This window comes from Phocoena phocoena, chromosome 4 (assembly GCF_963924675.1).
Source record: "Phocoena phocoena chromosome 4, mPhoPho1.1, whole genome shotgun sequence".
Taxonomy (NCBI): Eukaryota; Metazoa; Chordata; class Mammalia; order Artiodactyla; family Phocoenidae; genus Phocoena; species Phocoena phocoena.
In genome coordinates, this window is record NC_089222.1 from 55257235 (window position 1) to 55284600 (window position 27366).

At 34.4% G+C, this 27366-nt stretch overlaps 1 protein-coding gene across 1 annotated transcript in view; it reads left to right on the plus strand.

Moving 5' to 3' along the window:
- The window catches only part of NAALADL2 (N-acetylated alpha-linked acidic dipeptidase like 2), an 862695-nt gene extending 846164 nt beyond the window's left edge, over window positions 1-16531 (plus strand). The window contains 1 exon segment of the mRNA XM_065875821.1: window positions 16333-16531. Coding sequence (XP_065731893.1) covers window positions 16333-16531 — 199 coding nt within the window.
- Window positions 16532-27366: the final 10835 nt, after the last annotated feature.

Here is a 27366-nt window from a genome sequence, read left to right on the forward strand (position 1 = left end):
GCAGTGACAACCACAGAGCAAAGAGGAGGCCACACTCAATATCCAGTGCATGCCCTGGTCACCACAACATCAGTCACACCTCCTATCAAGGGTATAACAGCCAGCATACACTGAGGAAAGAGGTAGAAAACATCCATACTCAAAACAATGCTCACACCAAAAAATATTAAACCCACACTGGTTACACAGGGACATTCCCACATAAAAATAGCCTTCCAAGATCACAGTAGATAACCGTTTCTCCTAAACTCATAGAGCAAGAGAAATATAAGTAAAATGAAGAAGCACAGGAACCACTCCCAATTATGAGAAAAGAATCTAAAAAGTAATAAATATATATATATATATATGTATAACGGAATCACTTTGCTCTACACCTGAAACTAATACAACGTTGTAAATCAACTATACTCAAATAAAATTAAAGCATTTAAAAAAAAGTATGTGGAGAAAAAAAAAAAAAAAAGATTGAGAGAATTCCCCTGAAAGAACAAACAAATGAAACAGAACTCTTCAATCTAATAGACACTGAGTTCAAAATGGAGATAATGAAAACACTGAAGGAATTAAGAAAGGCTATCAACAGAAATACAGATTACTGTAAAAAGGAACTAGAAACTACAAGGGGGAGCCAAGAAAAACTAGAAAATTCATTTGAAGAGACAAAAGCTAACCAAAGGCTATGAATAGCAGAATGAATAATTCAGAAGAATGAATAAGTGATCTAGAAAACAGAATAATGGAAATCACCCATTTAGAATAGCAGACAGAAACCCAAAGGAAAAAAAATAAATTAAAAGCAATATAAGACACCTATGGGATAATATCAAGTATGCCAATCTACACATAATAGGGATCCCAGAAGGAAAAGAAAGAGAAAAGGGGATTGAAAATGTATTTGAAGAAATTATGGCTGAAAACTTCCCAAACCTAAAGAAGGAAACAGACATCCAGATACAGGAAGCACAGAGAGTCCCAAACAAGATAAACCAAAACAGACCTACACCAAGACATAATAAAAATAACAAAAGTTAAGAGAGGATTCTAAAGGCATCACGAGAATAACAAAGAATTAACTACAAGGGAACCCCCATAAGGCTGTCAACTGATTTTTCTACAGAAATGTTGCAGGCCAGAAGGAAGTGGTAAGGTATATTCAAAGTCCTGAAATGGAAAAATCTGCAAGCTAGGATTCTCTACCCAGCAAGATTATCATTTAGAATAGAGGGAGAGAGAAAGAATTTCTCAGACAACAAAAATTAAAAGAATACAGCAATACTAAACCTATCCTAAAGGAAATATTGAAAGTTCTTCTCTAAATAGAAAAGAAGAATCCATAGGAAGAGAACATTAATATTGGAAAACAAATCACTTAAATAAGCCAGTACACAGGCTAAAAAAAAAAATTCTGTGAAAGTGATAATAACCTCAGTGAACAGCAAAAGGATGAACATGAAGATGCAAAAGAGGACATGAAAATCATAAAGTGTTGGCGAGGAGAGTAAGAATATGTAGATTTTTTTTTTCTAGAATGTGTTTGAGCTTATATGACTACCATTCTAAGGCAAGTAAATATAGGAAGGTGTTAACATATTTGAAAAACAGGGCAACCACAAATCAAAAACATACAATAGATTCACAAAAACCAAAAAGAAGAGAACATAGTATACTATGAAACAAAATCATCAAACCACAAAAGGAAAAACAAAAAGAAAGGGCACAGTTGGGTAAGGGGAAGCTGGGATGAAGTGAGAGAGTAGCATTGACATATATACACTACCAAATGTAAAATGGATGGCTAGTGGGAAGCTGCTGCATAGCACAGGGAGATCAGTTCGGTGCTTTGTGACGACCTAGAGGGATAGGATAGGGAAAGTGGGAGGGAGGCTTAAGAGGGAGGAGGGGCTATGGGGATATATGTATACATATAGCTGATTCACTTTGTTGTACAGCAGAAACACAACATTGTAAAGCATTTATACTCCAATAAAGACGTGGGGAAAAAAAAGGGGGAAAAAGAAGAAATATAAAATCAATGGGAAAACAAGGTTTAAAATGGCAATAAATACTAACTACCAATAATTACCTTAAATGTCAGTTAACTAAATGCTCCAGTCAAAAGACACAGAGTGGCAGACTGGATTAAAATATAAGAGCCTACAGTATGCTGCCTACAAGAGACCCATTCAGTCTTCCAAAAGACTGAAGATGAAGGAACACTCCCAAAGACATTCTACAAAGACACCATCACCCTGATATTAAAACCAGACAAAGACACTACCAAAAAAGAAAATTATAGTTCAATATCTTTGATGAATATAGATGTAAAAATACTCAACAAAATATTAGCAAATCAAATCAAACAACACATAAGAAAGGTCATACACCATGACCAAGTGGGATTCATCCCATGGTCACAAGGATGGTTCAATATATGCAAATCAATCAATGTGATACACCACATCAACATAAGAAAAGACAAAAACCATATGTTCATCTCAATACATGCAGAAAAATCATTTGATAAAATTCAACATCCATTCATTATAAAAACCCTTAAGAAAGTGTGTATAGAGGGAACATATCTCAACATAAAAGCTATTTATGACAAATCCATATCCAATATAATGCTCAATGGTGAAAAGCTGAAAGCCTTCCTGCTAAAATCTAGAACAAGACAAGGATGCACACACTCTCACCCCTTCTCGTCAACATAGTATTGGAAGGAAGTCCTAGCCACAGCAATCAAACAAGAAAAAGAAATAAAAGTTATTCAAATTGGTAGGGAAGAGGTAAAATTGTCATTGTCCACAGATGACATGATAATACATATAGAAAACCCTAAAGACTCCAACCAAAAACAACTAGAACTGATCAACGAATTCAGCAAGGTAGCAGGATACAAGATTAACATAAGAAATCAGTTGCATTTCTTTACACTAACAATGAAATATCAGAAAGGGAATGTAAACACACAATCCCTTTTAAAATAGCAACCCCCAAAATAAAATACTTAGGAAAAAACCTTACCAAGGAGGTGAAAGACTTATATGCTGAGAACTACAAAACATTAGTAAAGGAAATTAAAGATGATTCAAAGAAATGGAAGTATATCCCATGCTGTTGTACTGGAAGAATTAATATTTTAAAAATGACCATACTACTCAAAGCAATCAACAGATTTAATGCAATCCCTATTAAATTACCCAAGGCATTTTTCACAGAAATAGAATTATACCAAAAATCATATGGAACCATAAAAGAGCCAGAATTGCCAAAGCAATCCTGAGGAAAAAGAAAAAAGCAGGAGGCATAACCATCTCAGACTTCAGACAATACTACAAGGGTACAGTAATCAAAACAGCATGGTACTGGCACAAAAACAGACATACAGGTCAATGGAACAGAATAGAGAGTCCAGAAATAAACCCACACACCTATGGACAATTAATCTTCAACAAAGGAGGCAAGAATATACAATGGGGAAAAGACAGTCTCCTCAGCAAGTGTTTGGGAAGTTGGACAGCCGTATATAAATCAATGAAGTTAGAACACACCCTCACACCATTCACAAAAATAAACTGAAAATAACTTAAAGACTAAAATATAAGACAAGACAGCAAAAAACTCCTAGAAGAGAACATAGGCAAAACATTCTCTTACATACCACTGTTTTCTTAGGTCAGTCTCCCAAGGCAATAGAAATAAAAACAGAAATAAACAAATGGGACCTAATCAAACTTACAGGCTTTTGCACAGCAAAAGAAAACATAAATAAAATGAAAAGAAAATCTACAGACTGGGAGAAAATATTTGCAAATGATGCGACCAACAAGGGTTTAATTTCCAAAATACAAAAGCAGCTCATGCAGTTCAGCAACAAAAAACAAACCCAATCAAAAAGTGATCAGAAGACCTAAATAGACATTTCTCCCAAGAAGATATACATATGTCCAATAGGCACATGAAAAGATGCTCAACATCTCTAATTACTAGAGAAATGAAAATCAAAACTACAATGAGGTACCACCTCACACTGGTCAGAAAGGCCATTATTAAAAAGTCTACAAACAACAGATGCTGGAGAGGGTTTGCAGCAAAGGGCATCCTCTTATGCAGTTGTTGGGAATGTAAACTGGTACAGCCAGTATGGAGGTTCCTCAAAAAACAGAGTTGCCATATGATCCAGAAATCACTCATATAGGCATATTCCTAGGCAAACCTATAATTTGAAAAGATGCTTGCACCCCTATGTTCATATCAGCACTATTCACAATAGTCAAGACATAGAAACAACCTAAATATACATTGACAGATGAATAGATAAAGCAGGTGTGGTACATATATACAAGAGAATACTTCTCAGCCACAAAAAAGAATGAAATAATGCTATTTGCAACAACATGGATGCAACTAGAGATTATCATACTAAGTGAAGTAAGTCAGAAAGGAAAAGACAAATATCATATGATATCACTTTTTGTGAAATCTGAAATATGGCACAAATGAACCTATCTACAAAACAGGAACAGACTCACAGAGAACAGACTTATGGTGGTGGGATGCTGGGGCAGGGAGGACTGTGATTAGCAGAGGCAAACTATTATAAATAGGATTGCTAAACAACAAGGTCCTACTATATAGCACGGGGAACTATATTCAATACCCTGTGATAAACCATAATGGCAAAGGATATGAAAAAATAATGTGTGTGTATATATATACATGTATATATATTTATTTGTATGTACGTATGTATATATATATATATACACACACACACACACACACACGTAAAACTGAGTCACTTTGCTGTACAGAAAAAATAAACAACATTGTAAATCAACTATACCTCAATTAATTGGAAATTATTTTTTTTAAAAAGAGCAATGAATTAATAGAGAAGTGACAAGCCTCCCCAAAATTGTTTTAGGCTTTCAAGGGCAGCAAACTGTGGGAAGGGAAATATGTGGTGGAAACTAAAAGATGTTGAGGGTTATTTTAGTAAGATTTGTTATATGGATTCCTCTTGGTGGTATCTCTGGGCTGATGAGCGTGTAGATGCATTTCCAGTGATTAAGAGTTAGGGGAGTATAGAGAGCTCTTCTGTCTACACTTTCTCAATTGTCTTCAGATCAAAAGACTTCTTATGCTAAAGTGGCATGTTTGGGTGGCATATTTCATACAACATATTAAATTCGCTACAAATATTAACAATTATTTTCACCATTATTAATTTATGCCATCAAATCTATTCCATATCAACTTGTTAGAAACCTGGTGAAATCCACAGTGAACATGAAACTGTTCTTGAGGAGTTCTGCCTGAGACAAGCGTCCATCTAAGAGTAGCAATGGTGTGTGAGCAGTGCCACGATGAAACCATGCTATGGTTGCTTAATCAACAAAGTTTGCTTTGGGTTGCTGACAAAACATGAGGAGTGGGCTTCTTTCTGAAATTCATCAAATGTGTGTTCTTGTTTCTCTAGACCATAAGAAACCTGTGCTCTCATTAGTAACTCCCAGAGTCAGTAGCTGGATTTCCTCCCATATACCAAGTCAGAAAATATAGAACTTTTACTCATTAATTTACCATGATCCTTTAAACATTACAAGTAAAAAGAATCTGCTTTTTTTGTCTACCAATGGACCAAGTTACATTTTTTCTAATAGCCTAAAATAAAGTTTACTAAAACATCTTCACATATGTGTGTGTCCATGTAATATTATCCCTATCAGCCGTCTAATTATTCTGACCTGTGTACACCTTTTAAAATAGTCATTCATATACATAAATGTTATATGTATACAGCAAAGTGAAGGGGTGGCATTTTTTATAATTAAAAGGCAGATAGTTTTATTGGCACAGATTCTTGCAGGAGTTGATATATTCTTGGCAAACCCTTAGAAGTGGTCTTTCCCTTGCTCCCTGAAAGTTCCTTTTGGATGAACTATTTACTGGGCCAGGAGATATCATCTGATGATCGCACAGCTCTGTGATACTAAGGACAGAGTTAGTTGAGAATTAAGGGGAGGGAGTAATACGTGTCCAAGGAAGGACAATCCAGAAATGTCAAATGGTAACAGTAGATACCATTTATGAGGTACTTACTGTGTATGCCAGGCATGAGCTAAGCACTTTACATGTTTTCGCTAATTATTGCAAAAACTCTAGACTGTAAATAATACTTCCCATTTTACCAGTGCAGAAGAAGAATTGCAGAGAGTTTAAATAACTTCAATGTGCTGTATATCATAGAGCTATGAAGTGGTGGTGATAGGTCAAGAAGCTTAGTGTCCTGGGAAAGAGCATGGATTTTAGACTCAGACATGATTTTAATACTGACCATTTAGTATTTCTTTCATATTTTTCCATTTCTCTTTGTTGTTGTAATTACTTTTTAGATGTAGCTCATGTTTTCTTTTCAAACATTTCCCTTCTTTAAATTATCCTTCCTCCCTCAGTAAGGCAAAGATCACAGTGGGTCTTTCGCAGCACACTACACAATCAAGTAGGATGATTACTTATATAATCAGAATTTCTGTAAAGAAAGTCCTATTTTGATAAAACAGATATAGTAAGGGTGAAATTTTGGTGATTATTCTTGAATTGGGAAAAAGAGTGTGGTGATTTGAGGATAGATACCAAGACAGACAGCTATGGAAATGTTCTACAGCCTGTAAGAAACACAGGGCTTTCTATCTTCACTTAATTACTTTGGTGCCTATAAAACAACATAATTAGCCCTTTCTCTCTTAGAACACAATATATTTGTCTCGTTTGCACTGTCTTTTATCCTTATTGATTTATATTACTAGTAAGCGTAATATTTTATAGTATAACAAGCAGCTTACTATTCAGTTATATGATTTGGGAAGAAGACATAAAGTTTAGACTTTTTTCTTCCTGGTCCAGTGTGGGACAGATTACATATCTATCTATACACACACATTTATGAAAATACACATATATCTCTTCATGTATTTAAACATACATACATACATACATGTATCTCAGAAATGTATAGACAAGTGATAAATACTCAAATAGCAAGAATGAAACAGAAATGTTTTCATAATATTGTCAGACATAAGTTTTTCTCTGAGTTGACGCTTTGTGTGTTAATAAAACCACAGGAGGGCAAAGCTGGTGTGGTTTATCTTCAGTCTTCACTTATTCACAGCTGCTCACTAGTAGCAATAATAATAATAATTATCACTGTAACTCATCCTCATTTAGAAAGTGAATAACAATTTTTAAATTCCATTGAAAAGGAAAAGCAAAGTTTACTGGCTGTATTGGGGTAGGTAGAGAGGTTCAATTAAATATATATTTTTTAAATATAACATCAAAATTTTACGAGATTAAGATACACATCATTTAAAATGTTCTGTGGTGAGTGTGTCTGTATCACAATTATTTGATTTACTTTAAGGATTAAAATATCATTAATTTTTGCTCTTTCCTTGTTACGTGTTTTCCTTGCCTTTGGATTAAACTGTTCAATAGTTTCATTATTTTTTATAGGTGCATGAGAGATTAGTGTTGAAGCTAATTACTGACTGCAAGTATCCAGTACACTTTGTTCTGATAAATAATTTTCTTCTCACTTTGAAATAAGTAATTTAAAATTTTCATTGAACACTGATTTCTTAAAAAATATTTAATTTATTTATTTAGACTGTGCCAGGTCTCAGTTGCAGCACACAGGATCTTTTAGTTGCGGCATGAGGACTCCTTAGTTGTGGCATGCATGCGGGATCTAGTTCCCCGACCAGGGATCAAACCCAGGCCCCCTGCATTGGGAGCGTGGAGTCTTACCCACTGGACCACCGGGGAAGTTCCGAACACTGATTTTTAAGGGATGAATTATCTGAAAATTCAGATAAAACTGAAAGCCTAAATAAAATTGAATATGCTTGTTTGAAATTTATATATTCCTACATTCAGTTATTTCTGAAGTTGGTAGAAACTTTATATATATACAAACTATTTCCATTTGGTTTTAATTGGATTCTTATGAGTGTCCCTAAAATAACGGGAAAAGTCTATATTGTAGATGAAGAATTATCAAATGTAATTAATTGTGGAAAATAAGAAAGTATAAAATTACAGAGTAGGCTCTGATGTCCTACTTTATAAGTCTATCACTTTTTTAGTATCTTTATATTTCAGACAATTAATGTCCAACATTTCTAGATTATCTCTGAGAAAAGGAAGATAAAATGTACAAAACTATTAAAATTTTTTCATTTTGAGGCCTTTGAGGTCTTGAGCAAGAAAATTGGTAGATTCTTTGAACTTCAGGGTTTGTTTTACTATGTTAGCCACATATGCAAAAGACAATAGCCCTGAAACTCTCCTCTTTCCTACTTAAGTCAAAATTCAAAAATCCCTTTGGAACTGAGACCACTCTTGTAATTCCTTTGTATTCCATATTGTACTTGGTGCTTAATAAATACTTCATGAATGAGCTCTCAAGGTAATTATTTTTCCTTGATTTCTATCAACTTTTACTTTAAAAGTCTTCTCAGATTTTCATAGGTATGATGAGATTAGTACAGTAGTTACTATGTTCTTTCTTCTATTTTTATCCAAATGTAGACCATTTTGGATCTGCCTTATCTAAGTATTAAAAATATCAAAATTCTTTAAAATCTGTAATGTTATTTAATTATCTTAATGCACTTTATGAAATTAAACAGTCATCTCACAGACTACCTGACATTTACATAATTTAGACATATCTATTACTGGAGTTCTTGCTTTTGTATGGCTCAGATTCACTTAGTGATGTTGTTTTTAGAATATTGGATTAATGTGTCTGCCAGAACATTCATTAAGTATAGAACAAAATTTCAAGATGACTCATATCCAGATGTCCAGTGCAAAGAACCAATTACTTTTTTTCTTCTATATTTAAGGCCATAGTTTCCCTAAGGGTTCAGTTAAGAACTGCATGTATTATTTTTTGCATATATTAAATATTAGGCTTCAAGAAAGGTGGCTATAGATTAATATAACTCTACTCACTGAATAAAGTACTTTAAAAACTAGTTTGTATTTCAGATGGTGAACTTATATCTTGCAAAAGAACTAATTAAATATCCAGAGACAGAGTTATTTGCGAAAAATGCCCATAAATTCTCAATTTTTTTAGTGTAATTTAATTGATTAATAACAGATTGGGCCATTGCTTAAACAAACAGAGATGACACGGTCTAGAGCATCAAGTGAAGAGAAAACTTAGTAGCTATTCTGTTAATTCAGATCCATAAAAAGGAAAACTAGAGAATTTATAATATACAATTTAGAAGGGATTACTGGGGTTGACTATACTCTAATTAGCAAAACTAAATAATTATGACTTTCTCCCTTTGTTTTGATAACTTGGTTTATACTTCCATTGATTAATTCAAGAAACCTATACATTATTATCAAGCGAATGGGCTAAATAATCTTAAGTAAAGCAGGGTCTACAAGTAGGAATCTAAGTCATGACAGACCTCTTTTATTCTGGGCTCTGAAACAGCCCAATCCATTGTCAACCTAGTACTTCAAGCCACAATAAGCAGTCCATGAGAGGTGGGACTCAAGATGATACCTATTTGCCCTTCTAGTTCTTAAGAGTAAAGGTTTGACTAATGCCCAAAGGGTAAACATCCCTTAATCTGACACAATCAGAACCAGTAAATGGTCAAATGATAGAAAAAGCGGTCTATTTTTAACCAAAACATTCATCACCAATCTTTTGATATAGGACCAAGGACTTTTCTTTGAGTTCTGTTCTGGGAATTGCAATTCCGGATTTACTTTCCTATTTAAGCCACACCAATGCTGCATCATCTGAGATTTCCAATTTCAGTTTCCTTATTTTGGAGCAATAAATAGGTATTTGCAAAACAATCTGAATGCAGATTCTTTCTCCATTGTCACTGTAGTCCTCCCCTCCCCTTGCTAATAATCTTTTCAGTTATCTCTCCACATATAATTCAACAACACTCTCATTTTGTCAATTCATCTCTGTGAGTCTTTCCGAAGCGTTCAGGTTCGTTTTCACAGGAGTAACTTTCTTTCACACTTAATATGTCATTTAACTCATGTAAGTTTGTATATAATAACATGTGGTTGGAAGAAGCTAATTTGGGACCAAACCAAGACCTCTTGGTAAATGTAAAACTCACCAGAGGGAACTGCTGAGTATGCATGGGTGTCACCCAGTAGGTTTAAGTAATGCAGCAGGGAAAAAAACATATACTCCTATAGGGTATCCCAGACCTGTTGCATCTGAATCCCTTGAGAATTTTTTTAAATGTCTCAGCTTATTCTTATACACATTCAATTTGATAAACACTGCTGCCATATTATAGAGCAGTTGCTAACATTTAACATAAGGGGAAAAACTGCCATACTGTAGAATAGCAATTTCCAGGGTAATTCCAAGAGAACCCTGTTGAAATACACTCTTCCTTCCCGTCACCAGTGTAGTAGATATTTATTGAGTTGCAGTTTTAATTTTTTTTAATTAAAAAAAAAAAATCTTCCTGGCATCAAAATTTCTTTCCTATGTGAGGGTAATTCCCTGTGAGCTTGGTGGAAAGCAGGGCTTATCTCCCCCACAGAAGGTGAATGGATCTAGGTATTTTGTTCCTGGGGTACAGGCACATGACCTAAGTTCAGTCAATTGGATGAGCTCTCCTAGGACTTTATATCTGAGAGAAGTGAGGTAAAGATGTAGGGGCAGTTCAAGATTATTCATGCTAGTTGCGGATTAACATTCTGGCAATGACAGAGCAAGTGTTAAGAGACAGCAATGCTGCTGTGGTGGAGAAGTATTCTCAATGAAGTGGTGGCAGTGGGAGTGTCTGAAACATCAATGTCCTAAACATGCTGCTAAGCAGAATCTTGGCAGTACTCTAAGATACTCAGCTTCCCTTGGTTACTGCCTTCTTCTCGATGTTTTTCATCACTTCTGTAAACTATTACATGTACACGTAGTCATATATTTACATATATACACACTTTCAATAAATGAATGTTTTTTCTTAAATTAGATAAAATTAGTGTTTGACTGGTACAACCAAATGTACACCTTCTTTGAGTAAGGTACCTGGGGACCCTTTTGACCCTCTGATACCCATGGCTGAGAGCCATGGGCGAATGAATCTTCTTTTAGTTCCCAAAGCAAAGAGCTGACGTTTCTACTATTTACAGTAGTTTTGCTCCCCAGGGATGATCCTGGGGTACTTAGGGTTAATGACTGAATGCATAAGAAAGTTTTCAGAACTAAGAAGTATATGGAAACATATGTGACAGAATGTAACAACATGGCTGAGTTTTATGGGCTTTGTCTTCCATTCAAATAGCAAATATAAAATAATACGATGATACCCTTTTGGGAGAGGTCTCCAAATACAGAAATTTAGTTTTTGTATGCAGCAAGCTAAATGGTTTTTAGTACACAAAGGAGAAATAGTAAAAGATGAGCTACTTCTGAAAATGGGCAGGAGAAATTATCCTTCTCATGAAAATTTAAAGAAGATATTTTTGTTATCCTCCATTTGTTTTTAAGGTAAAGCAATTTATCAAGGTGAAAAAATTCTACCATAATAAAGATCAACTGACTTAAGTTGTATCAGCAACTACCTCAAATGCAGGTTCTCTCTTAAACTGTGATGGAAGAATCCTAGTCACTGATCTTCAGCCAGAATCTAAGTATCTATAATTTTAAGCTGATTTGTATCCAATTTGGGTAGAAATGGATGTGAGTGTTTGTCTTACATAATAGCTTGCCGCAGCCTACTACTTGAATCATGTAGCATATGGAAAATGTGTTTAGCTTCTCGTAGAATTTCACAAACCAAAACAGAATCCATTTCTATGCACATGGCTTGTTTACAGTCATTATAAAAGTATTGCTGTGTTGCTTACTAGTTAGAAAAAGCAAATGTTGGCACATTGCAGACTCCATTGCGCTGGTCTTTAAGAAATATATGTATTGCTTTCAAGTTAAAAAAAAAAAAAACACAGTAATTGCATGTCTTGTGCATTAGACCTAAACATTATTTTTAGGATGTATTTTTATGCTTCCACATGATCTCTCTTCTAGATATTTTATACTAGTTATGGCTGAAGTTTTATGTAAATATATTAGAGATTGTGCTCATGCTTAAATGAACTGTCATTGAGGGATTAATACTGTAACCTTTATGAGCATGTTTTATTAATATCTTATCATTAACTTGAATATTAATAACATTTAATAAACATAGAATGTGTATATAGGAATGTATTTCATGCCAGTAGGTTTTGAATATGTCAAAAGGTCACTGTGCCAGCCCCCCACATCATTAAACTTACTTCTCATACTGTATTAATTGCACTGGTACGACACATTGAAGGGGCAGTTCTGGATAAAAATGATTATAATATCTTTGTCAGCATGCTGAGCAGTATGCCCTCAAGAAACAGAAGTGTTTCATACAGCTTTTGAAAATATTTTTGCACTCTTAAATTCTGGAAATATATTTGCCATTAAATGATTTATAATGAAACTGAGAATTAGAGGAAGAGAATTCAAAACTATGAATATTATGAGAGATGATTAAATATTTTTATTATACTAATTTGGTTATTCTTAATGGTAAAGCAGTATAACTTGCCTACAAAGGAATACTATTTTAAATGATTAAGTAATTAAAATATACTTTAAACTATTTTTATCCTCAAAACACTAAACCAATTTTTATCTATCTACCTACCTACCTATTTAAATGGTTTACCATGAATTTAAATATGTTTGATAGGTATCCTGACAGTAAAAACCCACTCCTTTTTTTATGGCAATTAAGGATTATGTTAACATGAAAAAGTAACTTTTGTACAGCTCTGTCATGAAGGAGAATACATGTGACCATCTGAGGCAGTTTCATCTTCACCTGGGAAAATTCCATGGCTATATCAAGCTTCCTCTCTATTAGTTGGTTTCTTTTACCACCCCCTCCCCAATTTAATAATAAATATAAAACATATTTAGGGAAACTTTCATTAGGTGTTTTGCTAATTCTATTTCGTTTGTCATTTTGATATAACAATTTTTACACATAAAACACATGTACATGTCTATGTATATACATATATAATTGCTTATTTTAACATGGCACAGTGGCTACTTCTGAAAAGCTCTTTAATTTTACGAAGGCTGTGGAAATATCAAAAGGGAAATCTCTATTTCAAGGAGTATTCTCCTTGTAAAAGTAGATCCACATTTTTCTCAGAGTACAGCTCATAGCCAGATCATTGCTCATGACCCACTTGCCTCTTCATTTGGAAGACGTTTTTCTCCCTCCTATATCCAGGGGATATATGTTTCTTAATACAAAGTTTCATTTATACCTGAATTCAAGGATATTTGGAATATAAAGAATACCCTTCTTGCACTGCTCTAATTCATAAAATGCCAAGTATATTCATAAGTACAAAGATTAAGGATATTGGATTATTAGGGATAGTTCCCATTTCAAATAATAGGTTTTGAAAAAAAAATTACTGAAATAACCTCTGAGTTCAAGCATCTTCTGCTCCACTGCCACCCACCATGTACTATTATCAACTGAAATTTTTCTCCAAAGACACAAAATCTATTGTTTTGAAGTGAGTTAATGCTTAAAAGGCAAAATAACCTGAATTGATGTAGTTTACACTGACATTAGAGGGTCTATGAAATTTCCATCACTGAACAAAGCCTGATAAAAATGTAAGTCAGTCAAATCGCCATGATTGAAGACCTCCTATATTCACAACACTGAATTAGACCTGATAAAGAAGGAACATATTTCTCAACGTTGATATGTAAAGCAATGATATTATAATATATCCTTGAAAATATAGGGATCAGGGTCCCACAACAGAGGAGAAAAGATGCTGAAAAGATGGACAAGTGCGTATCTTCAGAAACCAGTTGGATATTTAAGGGAAAGAAATGACTTGCAGAGTTCTGTCATGGGTGATTAGGTAGATTTCAGTGTCCATTCACCACCATCAGAGTACAGAGTGGGAAGTTCAGGAGAGGCTGAAGTAGTGAAGCCTGGATAAGCTAGGAAACAATGATCCAGAACTCTATATAAAACTGAGGTCAGTGCTAGGGTAAGTGTAAATTAACTAAACCTTGCACTGTGGCCCTTTCAAACAACTATCATTGTGTAACTGACACCTTTGTCAATTTTCATCTGGATTAAGTCGTTCTCTAGGCTTCATATTACAACCAAAGTAACTATTCCAAAATAAAATCTAATAATCTTTCTTTCTTGCTTAAAAACTTTCATTGGTTTCCTACCGCCCATAAGAAAAAGTGTAACCTCCTTAGCTTGGTACAGAAGGCCCGGTAGGACGTGCCCATGGCTTGCTCTGCCAGCTCTTCTCCTACAGCTGCCCACTGTGGCCTTGCACTCTGGCCATACAGAAACACTGGCATTGATCCACTAAGAAGAGCAAGCTGTTTTATAAATCCATACCTTTGCATATGCTATTCCTCCTGCATAGTGTGCTGTCTCCACTTTGTAGCTTGTTTCCTTTCTTATACCCTTGTAACTGGTAATTCCCATCATCCTTCAAGATGAAATTGTAATATTCTCCATGATAAATTTTTCCAGCAGCAATCCTTCTTCTGTTATCACTGGACCTTACATTTCTAATATGACAATTAGACAATTATTTTAATCATTTATATATCTGCCTCTCTTATTAGACCATGAAATTTCAGCTATTTCAGGTGGTTTGGGTTGGAAATAAGTCAAATGATGCAATAATCCACAGTTTTCTACCAAAATGTATTCTTTCTATCTATCAGTGAATAAAAGGAAGCTCTTTAGACTTGCCCACGGCCAAATTCCTCTTTCTCAGATATTTGGATAAATTTCAAGTCACCGTCTTATTACACACACTATACTTGAGGAGAATTCTAAATGTCAAACATATACAAAGGGAGAGAGAATAGTATAATGAATCCATTACCCCATTTCAACAATTATTAACTAATGGTCAATCTTGTTCTACCTGTGATGTCCATAGCTCCACTCTCCTTTTTCCTTCCAAATATTTTGAAGCAAATCCCAGACGTAATAACTTTTCATTTGTAAATATTACTGTATATTTCTAGAAGATAAGGACACTTTGAAAATATACTGATGATACCATTATCACACCTAAAATATTAACAATTTCTTAATATTAACAAATCCTTAATTAGTATTCAATTTTGTACTACTCATTTTTAAAAATTGTTTGTTTGACTAAAGACCTAGTAAAGTCTATACTGGATGGGTTGACATTTCTTTTAGTCTAAAGCAGCAGTTCTTAACTGGGGGCAATTTTGCCCTATAAGAGACAGTTCTGGCAGTCTGGAGACATTTTTAGTTTTTACAACAGCTGTGGACTCAATGTTTGGGTTCTCCCAAAATATGTGTGTTAAAATCCTAACCTCAATGTGATGGTATTCGAAGATGGGCCTTTGGAAAGTAATCCAGGTTAGATTAGGTCATATACAGGTGGGGCCCTCATGACGGGACTAATGTCCTTATTAAAAGAAGATACGGGATCTCTCTGTGCTCATGCACAAGGCCATGTGAGAATATAACTAGGAAAAGGCCTCTCATCAACAATCCAACCATTGGATTATTGTTTAAGCTGCCCAGTCTACGGAATTCTGTTATAGCAGCCCAAACTAACTGAGACAACTAAAGGAGGGGTGCTACTAGTACCTAGTGGGTGGAGGTCAGGGATACTGCTAAACATCCCACAATGCACAGGAAAGCTGCCACAATAAAGAATTATCCACCCCACCACCCCACAAATGTCAATAACACAAGGTTGAAAAGCTCTGGTCGAGTGGTTCCTCCTTCACCTATTTATTACAATTGATTCATTGAATAAACTGGGTCATTTGTCCTACAGAATTTTCACAGTATTTTGCTGATGACAGACTGTGGTATCATTTTTATATTTTTCTGTCCCTTATATTTATTAGCAATTAGATTTAGAAGCTTCATCAGATTTAGATCAATTTTTTAGCAAAAATAATTGATTTCATAGGTAGTACTGTGTACTTCCATCAGGAGGTACTTACTGTCTGATCCTCTCTCATCACTAGAGGGAACTTTTGATGATCAATGTCTAGATCCATTAATTCAATAGAGGTCCCAAAATGATAATATTGTATTCTTATAATTTCTTAATTTATTAAAAACATAAGTTTCTTGGAAATATTTTTTACAATGTTTGATATGAAAATAGCATGGTGCATAAAACATTTACTCATTCTGTATTTCTTTTCAGAAATATCCTGTACCACCTTGATGGGAAGACAAGCCAGTTTTCAATACTCCTGGAGGCTTGGGAACACTGCAAGTCACTAGCATCAAATGAGACCCTTCAAGAAGCCCTGTCAGAAGTATTGAACAGCATTAATGCAGCTCAGGTTTACTTCAAAGCAGGACTTGATGTGTTTGAGAGTGTCTTAGTTGGAATGAACTGAGAAAACTCTCAGCATTTGAAAACGTTTGTTTACAATTCCTCAAGTGAAAGCTCTAATCTGACTAGATTTTCTGACATTGAAGACTTTTTCCCTCCAATGGCTTTTGATATAAGTATAAAGCTATCTTCCTTTGTATTTTTTAATGTATGTGTAAAAAGAGCATTTTGCACATTTAATATTTTTTCTTATATCTAGATTTCTGATTATGTAAAAGCAAGTTATTGAAATAATACTTAAGATTTATCTATTAAAAAGAAATCTGCTGTATCTATATCTATATATATCTATATATCTATAGATATAGATATATCTATAGATATATAGATATATATAAAATATCTGGGGTGGAAATTTTCCAAGAAGTTCTGGACAATCTTTGCTCCTATGGATAAAACACGTAGAAACAGAAATGATTCCCTATGTTAGAGCTTTAGTGACCTAGTTTCTGTAATAGAAATGAAGAGTTGATATGGTTTCACATTAACTTTCACTATCAAGTATTCAATATGAAAAATGAGTATTCTGACTGAGTGATTGGTTGACCAAAACCACTTTGAATGTGACTATTTTATGAAGTGAAGTGCCTGTTAGTAACACAACTAGATGTAGTAATACACTGGTTATGAAATTGTATTTTTTTAAGTATTAATGAAAAAAAAAAAAGAGCCATAAACATTCCAGCGGAAAATCTCAAGGTAGCTGCACAGAGCAATATAAATGTAAATTTTTTTCCTAACAACTTATAAGGTGACTAGCTTTGAAATCCCTAATATGTCTCAGTTGATTTCGGGAGTGATGTATGTCTTGTGAGGGAGAAAATATTTATTTCTTCCTGTGCTGTTTCTGTTGGAAGCACTGAAATAGAGCTACTCTAAAATGAAAGCATCTCACATTGCTCTTCCTTCATGTACTTTTCTGAAACTCCTTGCTGTAAGGCAGTTTTCACAGAATACCATATAATTTCCACAGGAAAGTAGCAAAGTTTCTCTTTGAAAACCCAAAATATCTTAAAAAGCATCAAATTGCTATTTCTGCCACTAACAAAAAGGACTTCTTATGAAAGAAATAGTTATTTTGATCAATGAAAAGCTCCTTAATTCTACAAAAAATCTTTTGATGTTTTTTCCCTTCTTTATCCTTAATTGTGATTAAGTTGACAACGTAGAAAATATTCATGCTTCTACTTTTAGGCAGAAAATACAGTGTTACTATACTTCAGTTCTTCTCTCATGTTGAAAATGAAGCTTTTCATACTGACATTGTCATTGAATGGCCTTAGTACCCACTATTCCCCGAAACCACAGAATTCCATTAGGTATTTAAACTTTGAGCTTACCTTTAGAAATTGATTTGGTATTTGACAAAGCAATTCCCCTTAGGAAACATATCCTCAGAATATTTCATGTGGATTACTTTTCTCTAACACAACATTGAAACACACGTCCCCATCATACGCCTCCAGAGCAACTTCATAGACAGTGTCTATAGGTCTAAGTCTTCACTTTTTAATGGATGAACATAAACCTAATCTTAGTTTAAAGGGAAACTGAAGTTGAAAGGAGAGAATTAATCAGCATTGATTGATTTATAAAGGTCAGCTGTTCCTACTATAAGTAATGCTTATACGCTCAAGGCAAAGAAGAGAATTGAGGCAATTAGCTAGATAATTCAAGCAGAAATCCATTTTCATCTGAATTGCCTGTGTGCACATATTTTACATAAGAAATGAAACTACCTTATAATGTATATTTCGTAAACAATGCACTTGTGTGTCTGAAAGTATTTGCCATGTTGAGGAGTGTGTATAGGGAAGGGCTAAAGAACCAAGATCCCGCAAGCTTCAATGTCAGTGCCCTCTCTTGCTACACAGAAAACAGCAGAAAAGAGGTGGGAGAAATACACATATAGTTGCATGTCAGGTCAAATAATAGAATCCCTTATACCAAAGGATCAGAAATAGTGAATCAAGGTTCAGTGTATTCATTCTAGTTCTTCCTTTGGAGCTGAATTTGAAACAAACAAAGACAAATAATTATCAGTTAGGTAGTTTATCATTTTAGAACAAAATCCTAAGTAAATTCACTCCCTTAGTTTCTAACAGCATTGAGGGCACAAAACACTTGTGTTTGTATATTTTTGTTTAAAGACTGTGTACTTAGCTAAACCACACTGCACAGATCAAAATCTCAATATTCTGTATTTTTTACTTCTACATTATATGGTATTCGCTACTTGAAGACTGAAGTTAACTATGGACTAACATTTTTATTAGTCTATTTAAGAGATGATGTGAAGAAACTAAATTATAATTATAAAACAGATGTCCATCAATTATATAAATGCTGCTCTACATCTTTGACTGCAACAAACCTCTTAACTAAGAACATTACTGCTATAGTCTGATTACTTCAGGGTTCCTTTAAATTTATATCATTTAAATTTTTCCCTAATAGATCCAAGTAAATAAAATCCTTTGCACATTAAAATAACAAGCGTTTTCAGTGAATTGGTAGTAGGTTTAAATTGTTGCAGAGATATCTGGGTGCCTGGTACTTCTCACAATCCTTCATACGTAGTATTGTACCAGGACATAATGAATCATAAATGATTATTCTCCCAAGAAAATGTGGCAGATGTGCACCACTGCAATTTGGGTTCAGGCAGGGCACACGTGGGATACAACCCTTTGTGAAAAAGTATAGATTCCAGAGTAAAAGGAAGCCTGAGACATTCTGATCTAAGCCCTAGAATGTTACCTTCAGTCGGGAAAGCATCAGCATTCCCATCGGATACTCTAACTGCATACAAAGTGATTAAGGAACTGGGGTAGAGTCACATATTCAGTTAGTAGCAGAAGTGCTGCTAGAATTTAAGCTTCTCTGCTTTCTCATGCAGTATATAACGGGGTTATAAATGTTCTTTTCCAGTACACTCTACATAACCAGCCATTCTATCAGATGATGTATGGGCTGGAATCACTGCTTTTTAAATGAAGAACTAGTTCATTCTCTGACTATACCTAACAAACGAAACTGTCCCAGGGAATCCACGCAAAAGGCACAAAGCCTGGGTACTTGTGGGGAGGTGGAGAGTCTCTGCATGACACCAGCAGTCAGGAAGGAGGGTATTAAGTAAAATGCTTTTATGAGAGGACATTTTAGCCCTATATTAAATCAGCAGTTTAAATCAGTATTTCTGATTTGGGGGAAGAAAGCCTAGGAATCTTCATCTTCAAGCAAAATTTCCCAAACGATCCTTATGCATACTGAAGTTTAAGGATTTCTCATCTACATTAATCCTGGGTCCTGAGAAAACATCACTTGGCGATGTACTAAAGAAACTGAAAAGTCACAATAGTAAGAGATACCTATGGCCTTGCTGTGAATGGCACCATTTTAAAAAGAGGGAGAGAGAGTAACCATTGTATCTCTCAAAAAAGACGCAGACACAGCTAAAGTCTGTGCCTACTACAGGTCAGGAACTGTTCTAGATTTAACGTATTTGTTTTTTCTAATGAATCCTCACGACAACTCATTTTAAAAAATGAGGAAACTTGGTGGAATGGCTTGCCCAAAGTTCCACAGCTATAAAGACTGGGTCCAGACCTGTGTTCTTCACGCTGTGTGCTACAAAAAGTTAAGAAACTTTTGATTATAGAAAGTGATATGATTGAAATTTTTAATGTATTTCTGCACCACTGATCAGACTATGTCATCTGCCACTTCACTGGCTTAATGGAGGAGTTTGAAGAAACCTATACCATCATTCCTCATTATGGTAGCCCACCCCAACAATGGTGCACATATGTAGGTAATTTAGATCTATAAGAGCATTAAATATAAGTGCACCATTGTAGAATACCATGACAACTAGATGAAAAATTATAACAGACCACAAGCTACATCTCATAATTTCCTCCGCAAAATGTCCATATAATTTCACTGGGGAAAAAAAAAAAAGACCAGGTTCTGGGATTTACAACCACAGTTTTATATCCTCCTTAAAACACAGAATAACTAATTGACTTCTTAAATTACATAAATATTCCATATATAGTAGCTTTTCCCCTTGCAAAGATAGGTGTTACAAAAATAAAATGATGATTCGTTACCATCTGTCCAATGATGAATCGGCATCTTTGCCTCAAATGAAAAACTATTTTTGTAATTAGTAGACCTAGCCAAAAATGTTCTCATGAGATATTCTGTGTTATATGTAATTACTCCAAAAATTAAGCTTTCTCTGTGGGTAGCACATTGTCATCTCATTGGTTTAAAGGGCTATTTAAATGCGCCTTAATTACACGTTCCTTCGATAGAAAGGAATTACATTTTAAACTGCTAATCCATGTGTTGAGTGGAAGGGAAATGGGTCTATATATTCCAAAAGATAGATCAGCAACCTAATGGTTCCATCACAGGAGCATGGATGCAACCCAGGAGAAAAAAATAGTGTGATATTTGAGCAAAGAAATATTCTACCTAGGTGCACTAGTGAATCTGTATTTCTTGCATGAGTTTAAATTGGTAGTTTAAAAAAGCCTCATTAGAATTGCTATTCGGAAAGTTAACTTCTCAGAGTTTTAAGCACCCCATTAAGTATAAATATTTTTAAGTGTGTTATTTTATGCAATTTAGAATTTCAAGTGATGTAAATTTAAAATGGAGTTGCAAAAGAAAGTTTTTAAATGTCACCAATTTTGATCATCACAATGTCCACTGAATTTTCTGTCTTCCCTTTCTAAATATACTCTAGCAATGGAGGATTTTTTTTTCTTTTTAATCCCGAGAAAGTGATTTTAAGATCTAGTCTTCTCAATATACATTTATCTGTTAATCAGCCAGAGTTTTATTTCCATAATAACATTCCATTACCCTTCAAAGATGTACACTGAAGTGCCTTTAGCATTCCTGGGACCACCAAGAATCTTGAGAGCTTGCTGATTGTGAGATGACATATTGCTTAAAGACATTTATAGTTTCATACTCAGATTGTATCTGAATTTACAAAGCAAAGGATTAAATTGAGGCACTTTTAGGTAGCATTCAAGAGAAAGCTGCTTTCAAATTTTAATATGTTCTGGTTAGCTTGTGTTTGAATTATATAGTTATATAGTTTTCTATAACCAAAATGGTAATTTTGATGTTTTTAGCCAAAATACAATCATCGAGGCCAAAGAAACATATGTCTACTCCAACTCCTTAAGCAGGATCTGTCAAGAATTAACTCAGTTAATCCAGGGCCTACATCTAGACAAAGATTTAAGGAGTGTAGACAGAGTCTAACAGTATTCCTTCTAATTCCTTTGATGCCTTAAACCAATACTCACTGAGGTAGCTTTTCTCAGAAGGAAGCAGATTTTATTTTCCAGTTGCTAATTAATATGTACCACCTCAGTCCCAAAAGGACCACACAGGTGCCTGTACCATGCCATATGTCATGCGCTTTATTCCAGCAAGCTCAAGGGATTAATATACCATCATTATTATGAATTATTATGTTGTACTGAAGTTAACGTAGGTCTTTTTTGTTCTAATTAAAGTACAAACTTGGCATCTGAACAGAAGCTTAGCTACAGAAGTAGAGTTAGAGTCTCTATTTTAATGAACTACATCTATTTTTCAATCCAAATGTGTAATTATTTAATTATCTGGCCTGCTCAGTAAGTTTAACTCTCCAATTTCTTCCAAGAATATTTATTCAATACAGTAATACACAGAGGTACATTCCTTGGAGTGTGCTTTATCTTTTGAAATTCTTAGCCGTTGTTGAATCCTGCTTTTAGTGTACGTGATAGTGTTTTATTAATATTAATAATGATTTGTCTACCTTTATATCAAGCTGCTGCAAATGGACTGCCTTATTCTGAAAGTCAGAAAAAATGCTATTGCTCTATAAAGACAAGTTTATCATATCTGTTTAACAAGAAACAAAATATTTTATTACACCATTGCAACTTGTCTGCATGAAACAAAATGGCCAGATGGTTAATTGTAGCTCACATAATTCTATTCCAAAGATGTTAAAAATAATTTCATTTATTAAGCTGAGATAGGTCTCTATTAGGTGATTGAGTATTTACATTTCACACAGGAAGGTTTAAGGGCAACTATATCCCACATATTCAGACTGGCTACTTGGAGAATATGAATACAATTGTATTCAGAAAAGAAAAGAGCTTTCTAGGACACTTTGAAGGGCTAATTTGATTTTACAGACATCTAGAAAAATCAGCACATCACTGATAATAGTTTCAGATGTGTTTGGAATGTTAATATAAACCATGCATTTTTTTAGCCATGTCAGTAGTATAGCAATATTTAGATATATGAAATTTTATAATGAATAAAATTTCTCAGTTGTATAATAAAAAATATAGCCCTAAAATAGAGAATGGTGGTGAGCAGATTTATAAAGATTTATAAATTAACTTGGGATAAAATCTGGAGCACAATTTCTCTAATTAAATTTGCTTCGATTAAAAAACAAATCTCTTTCAAGGGGTGTCCCAATTACCAAATTGCACTGAACTGTTATAGTGTTGAGTATTGTTCAAAACAGATTATCATCTGTGATTTGGAAATATTTTCATTGTAAAGAAATTTATTGTCAGTGTCTTTGCTGTGACTGATTTTGAATGACTGATTTAGAGGCATGTGTCTGTAGTTTCTTAATTACTATATAGGGTTGAATGCCTAATTTCTATAATGTGTGGATGCCCATCAGGAATCCAGTGCATTCTATATTTAGATCAATTGTGATTTCGATTTATTTTACAAGTTTTATGTATTATTCACATGACTCAATATACAGCTTACTTAAAAAAGTATGTTGTGATTTGGGGTGACAAAAAATGGATTGGGACATCACATCCGTTAAGAATATGAGTGAATATTTTATAGTTGCTTAAATATTTGCACATAATTGAAAACACAGTACTATGAAATGAAGGCATCTTTTAAGGAATATTTTCTAATTCATAAATGCAATGTGTATGTACAGCAAAATGATCATATTTAAAATGCCTGTTAAAAAAATATTAAATACAGTTGGAAATCATTGTTAACTGTGTTTTGTTATAAACATGCAAAATGAATTAGTTATTAGTATGTAGTATTAATGAATTATCTTTATGCATTGTGTATTACACCCAAACAGAAATAAGCCTTGCTCAGGGAACACTCTAAGATTTTATCACTTTTTCTTTTTTTTCCTTCCATTCTTTTCTCAAACATGCAGTCCTCATATTGGGCCATTTAGGTTTGTAGTTTGTGCCAAGTTCTAACATCAAGTAACAGCATTTGTATCAACTCCAGTGCTAAGGAGCTTTGCTTCTTCAAATTTGCTCTAAAAAATGTTGTCAGTCCTTTATTGCACAAAGCCATCTCTATTGCATGATGTAGCAGATTTCACTCAATTATTCATTCAGCAAATATTTACAGAGAGCCTATTCTAGGCCAGATACTGTATTAAGTGCTAGAGATACAAAAATGGTTAACACAGTTTTACCTTCTAGGACTGCACAGCCAAATAAAATATAAACTTCAGTTTAACTATTGGCAACACTAGATTCAGAGGGACTCATAGATAGTGTAGTTTATCACAAGGATAATGACAGAGCAGAGATAGTTTAAAGGCACCATGTGTTCAGGCTACATACTTAACTCGCTGGGCCTTCCTTAAGGTTCATTAAGACTAAAGCAGAATGTTCTTATCTCCAATATCGTTGCTGTATGATAACTAACATTTATTGGGGGCTTACCATTGCACCAGGTATACATATACACACACATAAAAATTTTGAAAAAATAATATGTATTATGTATATGTATATCTACAGAATAACATATATTATTCTAACCATGAAGTAAAATTTAAATATACAAAATTATATACATATCCATGAATAGCATATATGTATTCAAAGTATAAAACTACAGACTGAAAAAGTAAATATCTAATTTGATTCATGGTAGGAGGGAAACAAGTGCTAAGGATAGGGGTACAGAGTACAATTTAAGTCATTTCTTTTTTTACAGAAAAAGGAATTGAAGCACATACAATAAAATGGCGGAGTGCTAGATCAGATTTTCTTCTCATTTCTTTATATCCCCCTCGTCAGTTTGGGTGGTGGATATATATGTGTTTGTTATGGAATTCTTACTAGTTTTCTGAATAAAAAATAAAATTCTCAAAGTAACAAATTCCTAATAAGATGGTCTGATCCTGGAGCTCACACTTATAACCACTACCCTAATCTGCCTTTCTAAAGGACACAATTTTTTAAACTCAGTTCCTTTCCTCTCTCCTCCTTCAATTGTACTAATCTTATAAAGGCAGAGGCTTTCTTACAAGGAATTCTCTGACATCCTAAGTGCTCACAGATAGAATTTCAGCACAGTTATATTTCTTGTACAATTTGCTCCTCTTCAAAATTCTTCCTTGTGTTAGTAAATATACTCGATTCTCTAACTAAAAATAGGAATCTTCCTTGATCCTTGATTTTCCTCACTTCCTACTTCCAATCTATCAGCAAGTTGTATTGGCTTTGCTGTAAAATATAGCCCAAACTTGACATTTCTCCATCTCCACTGCCACCATTGTACTCAATGCCAACCTCTCCTCCTCCCTGCACTGCACTAAACATAATAAGTATTTAAAGCAAAGGGGATTTTAAAAAGGAAGATGATTACAAAATTATCGAAAGGGCTAGTATAACAAAAAGGTGAAGCTACCATTTCTCAGAGATCAGTAACTGCAGGAAACCACTACTGACCTGCACGCAGGAGCAGCATAAAGGAGGAAACCTGTGATGGCCCGGGAACCAACATTCTACTCACACTCTTGGAAACTTTACTGCTGCTGGTGGTGGAACCACTGCTCACAGGGCTTAAAGAACCACCACAAGGTTGCTGAGTCTGGGAGTCTGCACTTCCTCTACCTCCCCTACTAGAAGCAGGAAAAAAAATCTTCCACACTTCTTTGACTTTTACTCTCTTCTGAGTGCCTCTCCTTGGCAGATCAAACTGGAATCCAGCTGGCATGAGAGGCTCTGAAATGTGAGTTTCTGCTTCCAGCCCCAGCATTACAGGGGAGGATGTCAGTGGGTGGGCATGGGACCAAGTCCACACACAACATGGCTACTGCAATCTCCAAATGGCTCTCTGTTCTTCTTTGAATGTATGAATGAATCAACATACCTAACTCATCCATACATATGTATTAAGATCCCTTGATTATTTTCCCCTGAATCTATGGATGTCACTTAATCTATAATAAAATAACTTGAAGTGACTTTAGTGTAATTTCCCTATACCACTTCATAACAAAATGACTAGCTCCAAGGCAGAGCTAAGAGAGCAAAAGACATGTAAACACATAGCTGTAGTAAAGCCTTAAGTCTTATAATGGAGACCTAAATAAGATGATAAGAGAGCAGAGAGTAAAAATACTTAAACCCTATAGAAGCCAAGAAAGGTTTCTCAGGAGAAAATATTTGAGTTGAGTCTGAAGAGTGAATAGAAGTTCTGTAGGGGAAAAGGAGAAGAATGTCATTCCAGAAACAGGGAGCAGTATATGCAAGCCACGCCAGAAACAAAAGACAGGGCATTCCCATACTTTTCTCCTTTGAAGTCTATTTCTTTTATCTCAGCTTCAGCAAAAATTATGATTTAATACTGTGGTTTTTGTGGGAAGAGCAACCTTTAGACTGCTTATTTACTACTGATAGTTTAGATACTACTTGGGATTATAAAATACCTAAAGTGACTAAGTTACATATAATACATATTGAAGAGATTTCCATCACAGTAGAGAAGTCATAGTGGTTTCCCACCATCTTCAGCATAAAATCCATGTCTTTTGATGATATTCAAGATCCTCCACAGATGACTCCCACCCCTACCTCTTCCTCTGTGTTTGCCTTTTCTCCCTCTCATGTCTTATATACCAGCCAAATTGAAGGGCCTGAATTTTTCCAACTTGTGCTGCACTTTCTCAATACCTGTGTGACTGCTTTCGTTCTTTCAATAAGGCACCCCCCCAGCTCCCAAATCCCATACGATGCACATCTTTCTTTTCCAAAATAAATCTTATGAAGTCATCTCAAACTTTTGTAAAAAGTTATTCAAACCTCCCTTATAGCACAAAAGAAAAAAAAAAGCTCACACTCATACCTTTATCCCTGCATCTTTAGATGCAGAGGGATAAAGAATCACTAAACAGTTGAAAGAAGCCTAAAACAGAACTGAAAAAAGAAATCAACAGATGCCTAAGAAGAAAGAGGTAATTCAAGGAAAAGAAAATCTCCCCAAACTGTTAATCAATATGTATGATAATTTGAGGAGATATTATTTTCACAAAATATAATGGCAATAATCATAAAGCAAGGAAGGTTCTTAAAAAATAAAATATGATTATGAAAATAAAATAGTTCATAAAATAAATGTAAGAAGCTACTGTTCACAGTGACATATATATTTATATACATAAATTTATATATATTTATAAATTTATATATATATAAATGTGTGTGTGTGTGTGTGTGTGTGTAAGGAAGCAAATATAGCAGAGAAGGAAAAAAACAAATATCAATCCAGAAAGTCCAACAATAATAAATGAATCAACCAGTTCTCACATTCGTAAAGAATTAAATGTTTTGAAAGCCTACAAATAATAAATATGGAGGAGGTGTGGAGAAAAGGGAACCCTTCTGCACTGTCAGTGGGAATGTAACTTGGTTCAGCCACTATGGAAAACAGTATGGTGGTTCCTTAAAAAATGAAAAATAAAGCTACCATATAATCCAGCAATCCCACTCCTAGGCATATATCCAG